Genomic DNA, 11,473 nt, shown 5'->3' with positions numbered 1-11,473 from the left:
TTAATCCTCTTTTCTCGGATTTGCTCCTTACTTTTCTTAATAATCATATTCCTTTTTCTAGGAGAAAGCGGATATTCATAATTCGCTTTTTGCACAAATATTCCTTCTTCAGGAATTGTAGGGAGCTTTGAAAATTTAGTTTTGGACGAACTTCCTTCTTCGTAAATTGATCTATCTAATTTAAGATAGATATCTTGCAACTTTCGTTTACCCATACTGTAACTAACAAATAATCAGTTAAAAGCACATAAACACATAATCACGTAATAGTAATCAGGAAAATTAAGTATCGTTTAAATACTTAATTAGCTTAACTTAGTGGCTCTGATACCACCTTGTTTCTGTCACGGCCCCCGACCCGGGTTTTACCCGTTTCAGGAGCCGCGGGACAGAAATCCTGCGGTACTTTATTTATTGTGAGTTTAGCAGCGGAAAATTTATTCACAGGATCGGCTAAGTTAAATTTTTCCCGATTATTTTATTTCACAATTCGGGATAAAACCCCGATAATTTACAATAACAAGATTTTATTGATAAAACATATTTCTTTATTTTATATCGAGCCACTATCTTAAGCTTGAAATGCTTCCCCCTGCATTTTTCCTGAATTACAGCAGATCACCTGAAACATGTTTGAAAAAGATTTCTGTTAGCGGGGAAATACTGAGTGAATTATTCTAATTACTGGAAAATGACACATTTATTATAATTCACAGTGGTAAGATCTTTTACAATGTCTCTGATATCAACCAACTACCCACAGTACTTTACCACTCGACCCATTGGCCCATATGTCCAATGGTGTCTGTGATTATGGTCATATCACCCAATGGCTGCCCCAATGGTGAAGATTATCAAGTAATGTGCACAATACCCCACATGCCGGCTGTAACTTGGTGATTACATAAACTTAATCACTGTAAGTTATAATTCTGAAAATAATTTGGAGTATTGTAAAACATTTAACAGCTCACAAACTGTGAGAAAAGAGTTTATAAAAAGAAGAATAACTCACATTGCAGATTTAGTACTGACAGAATATGATTTTAGCCCTGTTAACCTAATTTCAACAATAGTGCACACAAAACAGGGTTAGTGATCAATACAGCAGTTACGATAACTTACGAGATCAGATTCTCACAATGAATGACCAAGTGCAATACTTCAACTCATTTATCGTATTAACGACAAACGACAAAGTATAATACTTCAACTCATTTATCGAATTATCGACAAACGACAAAGTATAATGCTTCAACACATTTATCGAATTATCGACAAACGACAAAGCATAACCCAATGTGGGCGGCACTTAGACATTCTTGGGATATATTGATCCCGGAAATGAATCGTAATAGCGATCGAGTAATTACCATGTTCCGCGACAGCACCTCGTGTGTGGTGTGTGTTTAATTTGTAGGATATAAGTCTAATTCGACGCACAGAGGAAGTTTGATCGAACTTTGAACATCAACAGTCGACTGCCAAGGTCGCTATTTATAGTGCAAATTTCAACTCGCTTACGGACCGTATGCCTAGACCCTTGCGGTCCGTAAGGGAACTATTTTGCTTACGGTCCGTAAGGACTAACCTTTACGGTCCGTAAAGGGTGCGTTTAGGCTTGTAGACTAGCCTTCTCAGTAGTATAGCTTTGGTGACTCACAAATGAAATCGAATTTTAGTATAACAACTCGATTTTTAAGATAATTATCCCATAGGGTTTAGCCCCCCTGAGTTTTAGGGGCCCTGATCCTGATTCCGATTATTCCGGAAATTTCAGGGTTAGTGCGGAATTACTTGGGTGTCTCAATTAGGGTTTCCTTATTAGCTAATTATCATTCTAATTATTAATTTTAATGAGAGTTGTTACAGGAATGATGGTGATGACGATGATGAAGGCGATCAACGTGATGAACTTGAATAGGCTTTGTCGATAGGCTTTGTGCCTTGTAATTTTTTGTTTGTTTTGAATGTACACTTTTGCGCGGTCGCGCTTGTTTTAAATGGAATGAATATTTGTTCTTTCCCGTTATAATTATTGCACTGTTGTTAGAAACTTAGGTTAAATTAGCTCGAATAAATGGAAGTCTCTCGTGTGAGTGTGATTGCCCGGTCTCGCGCTCTGTTCGCGAAGGACCTTGGAGGCGTTCTTGTTTGAGAGCTTTGTAAGTTACTGGAGTGATTTCGTGCTAATCAGAAGTTTAACATGCATTTGTAACGAAAGAAGTAATGGAAAACATGTCGTATGCTTTCATTGACTTGGAAACGGGCGCTTAGGCCAACATACATTAATTGTAAAGGGCGTATAGCCAACATAGGAAAGTCAAAGGCGCGTGGCCGATATTAGCGGTTAAGGGCTCAAGGCCGAGGTAAATTACATATAGCATTTGCGCAGTTGTTGCGCATTCCACGTTCGCGGTAAGATGTGGCCATCTAGGGTGTGTAACTTGTAAGCCCCTTTGCCTAGCACTTCGTGGACCAAGTATGGGCCTTCCCATTTGGGTGCTAGTTTCCCTGGGCGTTCAGCATTTGACGCTTCGTTGTCTCGGAGGACGTATTCTCCTGGAGTGAAGGTACAAATGCGGACCTTTGTATTGTAGTACCTTTCCAGTTGTGTTTTGTACTTGGCTTCTCTGATTCGCGCTATTTCACGCCTTTCTTCTAACAAATCCAAGTCAAGACATCGCTCTGCCTCGTTGTTGATTGCGTTGACTGCTGTCAAGCGCGGGGAGGGTAGGCCAACTTCCGCCGGGATAACCGCTTCTGAGCCGTAGACTAGGCTAAAAGGGGTTTTGCCGGTACTTGTCTTTGGCATGGTTCGGTGAGCCCACAAGATACTCGGGAGCTCATCCACCCAGCCTCTTCGCTTTGTGCCCAGTCGGGCCTTTATCCCCTCAACAGTACATTTGTTCACGCTTTCCACCTGTCCATTGCCTTGAGGATGCGCAACGGAGGAGAAAGTGTGTTCGATTTTCATCTCTTTCATCCACTCCTGCAGGTCTTCAGACGCAAAGTTTGTGCCGTTGTCAATTACAATCTTGAGTGGGAGGCCAAATCTGCAGATGATGTGTTCTCAAATGAACTTGCGCACCATCATAGCTGTAGTTGAAGCGAGAGCTTTGGCCTCCACCCATTTCGTGAAGTAATCGATGGCCACTATTATAAATTTCACGGCACCAGGCGCCTTTGGGAAGGGTCCCACCATGTCGATACCCCACTGCTGAAAAGGCCATGCAGTGGATACAGGGATAAGGTCATTTTGAGGGCGCATGGTTTTTGGAGAATGTCGCTGACAAGAGTCGCACTTGCGGATCTCCTTCAGGGCGTCGACATGCATCCCTGGCCAGTAATATCCGACGTTCATAATCTTCGCGACTACCATGCGTGGCCCTGCATGGATGCCGCAGATCCCTTCGTGGATCTCCCTGATCAAGTAATTCGCATCTTGGGGGTCCACGCAGCGCAACAGTGGCCCTAAAAAGGATTTTCGGTAGAGAATACCGTCATTCAACTCGTAGTGCAGGGCCTTGTTTTGAATCTTCCTTGCCTCTGCTTTGTTCTCAGGGAGCGTTCCTTCTTGCAAATACTGAATTATAGGGGTCATCCAGGATGGTTGCCCTATCTCGATCACATTGACCTGTCGAAGTAAGACTGATGGATTCTTGAGTATTTCGATCCTTACGTCTTTAGCCAGATGCTGAAAAGAAGTTGAAGCGAGTTTGCTCAATGCACGGCTGGTTTGTTTTTGGAGCGGTTGATGTGGATCACCTTGTGAGACTTGAACTGTTGAAGCAATTCTTTTGCCTGCTCTAGATACAGGGCCATGACTTCGCCCTTTGCATCATATATACCATTAACTTGGCTGGCTATCAGGAGTGAATCAAGATGTGCTCATAAATTTTTAGCTCCCATTTTGATGGCGATGCGTAAGCCTGCCAGAAATGCTTCGTACTCCGCCTCGTTGTTGGTGTTTTTAAAGTCCAACTTGATGGCGTAGGTAAATTCATGATTCTCAGGGCTCACAAGGCGCAATCCCGCTCCCGCGCCGTCCTCATTTGAGGCCCCATCGGTATAAAGCATCCAAGTCTCATTTGTCGTGTCTTGTTCAGGGGTCTCTACCAGCTCACACTCTTTGATTTTATCAACTGGGACTTCTGTGATGAAGTCAGCTAGGACTTGGCCCTTAATGGCTGGGCGCGACCTGTACAAAATGTTGTGGCCTCCCAGCTCTATGGCCCATTTCGCTAACCACCCGGACGTTTCTGGTTTCTGCAATATCGTGCCGATGTGGAAGTTTGTAAGCACGGTGATCACATGTCCAGTAAAATATCTGCGCAGCCTTCGGGAGGCGTGCAGCAGCGCTAGCACCAATTTTGCCATCGTGGAATATCTCGTTTCCGGGTTAGTGAGTACCCTGCTGACGTAATACATTGGAGGTTGGACTCCATTTCTCTCCACCAGTAATACCGACCCTACTGCCTTATCCAAAGAAGACAAGTACAGTATGAGTGGTTCTTTTTCGAACGGTGCAGTCAGGGTAGGGAGCTCAATCAAACATTCCTTCATTTGCTGAAAAGCTGTCTCTGCCTCGGGGGTCCATTTGAACTATTGTTTCTTCACACAGTTGCGCAACGTGCTGATAAAGGGGTACGACTTCGCGGCGTGATTGGAAAGAAAACGGTTAAGCGCAGCCAGGCGGCCGGCCAACCGTTGCATCTCTTTGATTGTTCGCGGCGATGGCATTCTCTTTATGGCCTGGACTTTCTCTGGGTTTACTTTAAAACCGTCGTTTGTGTCTATGAAGCCTAAAAACTTCCCTTCTTCCATGCCAAAAGAACACTTGGCTGGATTCAACTTCATATTTACACTGCGCAATGAATTGAACGTTTTTTCGATGTCCTTCAACATTTTTTCCTTCTTCGGGACTTTTAACCACTAGATCATCGATGTAAACTTCAATGTTCTTTCCGATGTCCCCCGCGAAGGTCTTGTCCAACAAACGTTGGTATGTTGCGCCAGCATTTTTCAGACCGAATGGCATCTTTGTGTAACAAAAGATTCCAAGATCAGTTCTAAAAGCTGTCTTGTCCTCATCTTCGAGCTTCATCTGGACTTGATGATAACCCTTGTAACAATCCAGGAAGCATTTCCATCTATATGGCGCGAGAGAGTCTATCTTTTTATCGATCTCAGGCAAAGAATAACAATCTTTAGGGCATGCCTTGTTGAGATCGGTATAGTCTACGCACATTCGCCATCCACCATTTGACTTTTCCACCATTACTGGGTTCGCAACCCAACTCTGATAACGCACTTCTCGCAAAATCTCAGCCTTAAGCAGCTCACATACTTGTTCATTCATTGCTTTCTTTTTGTCTGCTCCTAAGCTGCGCCTTCTTTGGACCTTTGGTTCAACAGAGGGGTAAGTGTTTAAGCAATGTTCGGTTATGTTGCGCGGGACTCCGGTCATGTCTGCCGGGGTCCAGGCAAAGATATCCATATTTCTGAACAGTAATTGCTTTAAACGTGTTCTGATGTCTGACGAAATGGCGTGGCCAATTGTCACTGTTTGCTCTGGGTATTTGCGGTTTAAAACCCATTTTCAGGCTCGGTTGCTGAAACCTTCGTCGCTTTTGCTGGGCGTAATTCTTCAGTTGACATTACTTCTTTCTTGGCGTAGATGATTGACACTCCCGTCTTGGTTGGGAACCCTATCGCTGAATGGGGAGTTGAAGTAACCATGTTCAGCTCGCCTTGGGTTTCCCTCCCAATTAACACATCATGCCTCGACTTGACGGGCATCACCATGAAATTCACGCTTGTTGTTCTTGAATGCTTCCCGTCAGACAGTGTGACGGGGAAGTTGATCTGACCAAGGGGGAAAACCATCTCATTGCAAAATCCGGACAAAGGACAATCGACTGGCTCGAGTCTCGCCTTGTCCTCTTCATCAAATTGGTTAAAACACTGCTCATAAATGATGTCAGCTGTACTTCCTGGATCAATGAATATGTACTCCGTTTCATAATGGCCGATGATACCGGTAATGACGACGGGTCGTGTGGCGCGAGGACCGCCGCGCACTACCGGAAAAATGACCTGTTGCTCTTGCCATGAAGGCTCATAGGGGCGTTTGCCTTTCACTTTCGCGTTGTATCTTGGTCCGTTGACCATGTGGGTCTCTAAGCGTCGGACTTTCTTGTGATTTCTTTTGTCGTGGAGCTGGAGCTGACGGGTTTCTTTGCGCACGTTCTTCACCAAGTGGCTTAGCTTACCATTCTTTAGCGCTTTCTCAATCTCTTGGCGCAAACTATAGCAATCATCGGTCAAGTGCCCTGAGTCTTTATGAAAATCACAGTACAAGTTGGGGTCTTGCCCTTTCTTGTTTGTCATAGGCCTGGGAGCCTTGAAATCATGGTTCTCCGTCATCAATACCTCTTTTGGCGTTTTTATGAGCGGAGTCCAGTGCTTGTCACGATTATCATCTATGACTGCTTTCTTGTAACCGATTCGGTCAATTGTTTCACGCGCGTCTTCTCTGTAGCGCGACCTTTCATCGTGGCCTCTTGATCTCCCAGACTTCCAATCGGTACCCTTGTATTTGTTGCGCTTGTTGTTGTCGCGTGTGTTTCCTCTGGAGAATCAATCTTCAGAGTAATAACTCTTGTTCCCAGCGAGTGATTCTTCGGTTTGCGCAACAATTTTTGCGGCTTCCATGAGCTTATCCCATTCTTTTGGCATTCCGTCTTTGCCCGGGATAGTTCTGATGAGACTATCACAGCGAATGGCTTTCTTGAAATGACAATGAATGAGTTGTTCGCTTACGCCACCTATCTCCAAACATTCCTTGTTAAAACGGGTGATGAAGTCCTCCAGACCTTCACCATCTCCTCGCCAGATGTCTTCTACTTCAGCTGTGTCGCGCTGGTAGCGTCGTTGTTGGCTGAAGTAGCTCAAAAATTGTGTCTTGAAATCTACCCAAGATTTAATCTTTCCCGGAGGAAGGCTGTCGAACCAGGCGCGAGCAGCCCCGGTAAGAGTTTGAATAAACAAGTGACACCACATAGGCATGTTCCAACCTCCCATGCAACCTACACTTGTGAAAGTTCTGACGTGATCATCAGGATCAGTCAATCCGTTGAACTTCCCGACAGTCGGAGGTAGCTTTTCTCGTGAAAACGGCGCGAGTGCGATTTTTGGGATGAACTTGGAATGCTCCGCAGCTTCCGCTGGCTGGTATGCCAGGCGGAAATCTCTTTCAGCTTCTTCTGTGTACCCGATGTACTGTCTCGGTTTGAAGTACTCATGATTTTTTGGCAAGCGATTGAAGACTGACGAACCCTCGTCATCTTCCCAAGTTGGATCATTCGGGTCTGTCTCCTCCCATTCATTATTCATGTTGCGCGGCGTGAGCCGGCTGTGAACAGGGCCTCGTTGAAGGTTTGACGGATAGTCATAGTAACTATCCGTTTCCCCTCTTGTGTCGCGCGTGTCGTGTACGCTCAAACGTCTGGTAGGGGGAGGCCTATTGATTCTGCCTTGGAGATTGGACGGTGGGGGCATCTGGCGCGCCCCCTGACTTTGAGGAGTGACCAAGGACGGTTCTGCTGTCAAAACTGCTTGCTGCGCAATCAGCGATTGGTACGCTGCATTGATAGTGGCGATATTCTTGGCATACCATGAGGCTGGAGTTTCGCCTTCTGGTAGCCCTAGTAATGCCGAAACATTCTGAGGCGGTGTTGGGTTCGAAGGTCTCTCTCCATTGTTTCCTGGGGTGACCGCCTGAGTGATGCGGGTGATACTCCCGCGCGGGCCCCCAGTATTGGTTACTTCGACTTCACCAATTTCTTCGATTTGTTGGGCTTGGAAATTTTGGATTCCTTCACCCAACGCCGCGTTAGAGTTGGCTCCGAAGCCGAACTTTGGAATGATTCCTTGACCAGCCGTGATCGAAGGAAGAAAAGATGTCAAAGGCTCAGAAAAAAGAAGATGAAGATGGTTGTAAGGAAAAAACCGGTGGGCGCCAATGAAAAAACACGGAACCGATTATGGGGACTAATCAGTTTGGTTTATGTTTCTACCATAGTGGTTAATCTTCTAATGGATATCTGAGCTCCGACTTGATGTTTATTCCTGCAAAACAGAACACCGTTACTCGTTAAGAGGGGAATGTGGGGGTTTCCCTCTTAACCGGGCTCTGGCGTGAGAATAAGCGACTGCTTGGGGAGGATAATTAAGTGTTAAGAGTGAGAGTAGAGGGAATCGAGAGCTTAACCTGTGGAATGAGGTCTCTATTTATAGCCGGAGAGGTGTAAGAGGATATGGGCTGATGGGCCTTGGGCCGGTAATGGACAACATAACGGATATGCTCTTTGTCTCACTAGTGTCGACCGTTTAGTGGCTTCTAGAAGCTCTTCGGCGCTGGCGCGCCTTGGTTGGAGCCACGTGTCATTGTTGTCGGCCCTGCTGTTCTTCTGCCATCAGCAGACAAGTGGAGATCGTGGGACAGATGTCTCCGTCCTCTGATTGGTGCCACGTAGGCGTCCTTAAGTACTTCTCGTCAGACGATCGTGGCGCACGATTGAACAGAGCCTGCTGGACGTTCATTGGCTCTTTTTCACTGCCACTTGTACCTTGTGTACCACCTGGGACAGCCTTGCGCTGCTTCCCTGTGTAGTTCTTGCTGAGCATTTAACTAACTGGCGCGGGGTTAGTATGTCTGTGTGCTCCTTTAGCATGCTAAGTGCTGATATCGGAGCTTCCCGTGGGTGAGCCCTCGCGCGACCTAGAACAGGAAAGTGGTGCAACCCGCGCAAGGCTCGTGATATGAAGGTTATTGAATAAGGAGTATGGTTCCGCGCGCAACCTTGGCGGAGGTTTGCGCGGCTTTTTGGGACCATACCCCTTCAATTATAAAATAGAACTGATGTTATTTTTTAAATTTGAATGAATAGACCGCGTGATAATAACTGGTAGGGGCGAGCATAGTGTGGTTCGGTTTGGTTATTGGCTAAAACTGAAACCATAATCGCGCTTTTCGGTTATCAAGAATTATAACCGTTCGATTTCGGTTAATGCGGTTTCAATTTGATTATAGGTTGGTTAATCCTTTTTCATATTCGAGGTTTCGCTACCTGAAGTTTCTATCTACATTTACACATAATCAACCAAGTCAACATACAATATTATTATAAAAAAAGTAAACATACAACATTATTATAAAAAAAGTAAAATAAGTTAGCTTATGCTCATGGTTACCAATAAGCATAAGTGTGACCTATTCTAATATGAATTAAATTATTGATTTCATTACCGTGTTTTTTTAATTTACAAATAAAAAACCATACAGCCAAGAACTACTTATTTGAAGTCACAATCATAGTAATTTGTAAATTTACAAATAAACAACCAGATAGCCAATCATATTTGCTTATCAAGTACTTTAACTCTTTGTGTAAAATCATAATTAGACAATGGTTAAACATTTAAACACTAATTTAAAAACCTATGGATTCGGCCATGTTTAAAACATTCGGTTCGGTTCAGTTATTGCAGTTATGAAAATAAGAATAACTATAACCAAACCGCAAGAAACATAAAGATTTTTTGTTATTTCAGTTACACTTCAGTTATTTCGTTTACAATTTGATTATTTCGGTTTAATACCCACCCCTAATAATTGGCTATAACATTTAATTTTATTTAAATCGGTTAATCAAAATATATATCGCCCACAGGCACATGTGCATGTTCATTATTGACTAAACTTAATTGATTAACAATAACCAGGGCTTAACGGGTACTATACATCATGTTACAAAACAATATAAATAAATGATGGATCCATCTTTAGTCTTCTGAAATTTTGAAAGTCAAAAGGTCTTATTCTAACAAGTGGTTGTTGATGTGTGAACATACCATCTGTTTTGCATATGTTTGAAAACATTGCATACGAGATATTCTTATAGAATTCAAAACTAGTTTCTAACGTTACCATTTGTTACTCATTTCTTTTTAATGAGTCACCTATTTATTTTTATTTTTTAATTAAATAAATTACCATTTGGTCAAAAATATTTGTTATCGTCGTCACGCTGGTGAAGGGTATGGTCCTAAATCTCGCGCCAGCTGACCGCGAGTGACCATTACCCTTATAAAAAAAACCCCACCAGCAAAGAACCGCGTCCACGCGGACGCGTCCTTCGAATCCAATCGGTCTAAGGATAAGAAGAAGCCTTACCTTGAGTATGAAAATAGACGTATATAGCGATGCGGCTGGCACCGCATCATATGGACATTTTCGTCACGACAAGGGATCTGGGCAACAGCAACAGTCACCACTGACGGCCGATGCGGCTCCACACCGCATCCCGCATATGTCTTTGTCAGAGCTTGAAACGCGGGAACGTCAGAGGTTACCGCAGCCAGTGTTGCGGCCTGCACCGCATCCTGCCCACGAGGCAAGTGGGACTGACACCACAGAGCAAGTGGCACTACTGGCAGTCGCCTGTCAGGCCATACGTGGACAACGGACTGACACTGCAGTAGGACGTGGCTTCACCTCCACAACCGACAAGCCTGACACACCTGCATAAGGGCAGCACGTCGTCAGTCCGTCCCTTCAACTCCTCCTTCACTCCTCGGCTATAAATACCAACCCCAAACCAGGTTTGAGGTATCTCTTCACAACTCTCTCACTACTATTACTATCATACTTTGCTTCTCAAGCAAATCACTGATTCTCACGCCGGAGAGTGGTAACAAGGAGCACCCCCCACCCCATCCTCCTTGTTACGAGTCACGGCTTGTTTCCTTGTGCAGGAGATCAACCGGCGGACGATCTAGTCAGCGATCCTCGAGAGGAAGGGATTAACCCTTTTTGACGAGACCAGTAAGTTAACCCTGCCTAGTTAACCATTGTTTCATCAGCTGGTGAATCCTCCCACTTACAGATCTTTGGCTACTTTGAGAAACTATAGTATGGTTTCTACTCTTTCATAAGACCTTCGCCATAATACCGGATAATGAGCTAAGTGTTGGTGTATGCATTGTCACACGTATTAGTATTATAGAACACATCTTTTCTATTTTGGTAATAATAGAAATATTGACATGTGACAATTATAAAGTTAGTTATCCATGTGTGCATTTATTAGTTTCTTAAATCACCACCAAATTTGTACAAAAGATCAACAACAAAATAAAACTATTAAGAAAATAGACAAAATAGTGAAGACTTGAATCGTCTGCAAAGGACGGATAAACTCAAACAAGATCAAAAGTTAAAGAACTTGAGAACATAAGCCATACACGAAACGAATGTCATCAATTGGCCACACGAAGAGTTGAATACCTTTATTTTAACAATCAAGCAACTAAAAACCTAAGGGCAATAGACGATTGATGCATAGTTTTCCTACAGAGATTAATCAAACCAAACTTCAAATTCTCAAGTCAACAACGTGTCTACTTG

The 11,473-nt window shown here is 43.9% G+C and overlaps 2 protein-coding genes across 2 annotated transcripts; both read right to left on the bottom strand.

Moving 5' to 3' along the window:
- Positions 1-3,073: 3,073 nt before the first annotated feature.
- On the bottom strand, positions 3,074-4,380 carry LOC110932857 (protein NYNRIN-like). The gene is made up of 3 exons (XM_022176111.1): positions 3,953-4,380; positions 3,769-3,862; positions 3,074-3,697 (listed from the first exon to the last, which is right to left on the bottom strand). The coding sequence occupies exons 1-3, from the start codon at positions 4,378-4,380 to the stop codon at positions 3,074-3,076; spliced, it is 1,146 nt and encodes a 381-aa protein (XP_022031803.1).
- A 1,209-nt stretch (positions 4,381-5,589) lies between these two features.
- Positions 5,590-6,393, bottom strand: LOC110932870. The gene has a single exon (XM_022176124.1). It carries the CDS (start codon positions 6,391-6,393, stop codon positions 5,590-5,592), a length of 804 nt encoding a protein of 267 aa, XP_022031816.1.
- Between the last annotated feature and the right edge of the window lie 5,080 nt (positions 6,394-11,473).

Source organism: Helianthus annuus, chromosome 1 (genome assembly GCF_002127325.2).
Source record: "Helianthus annuus cultivar XRQ/B chromosome 1, HanXRQr2.0-SUNRISE, whole genome shotgun sequence".
Lineage (NCBI taxonomy): Eukaryota > Viridiplantae > Streptophyta > Magnoliopsida > Asterales > Asteraceae > Helianthus > Helianthus annuus.
Note: the sequence above shows the minus strand (reverse complement) of the source record. Positions and strands in the feature narration are given on the sequence as shown.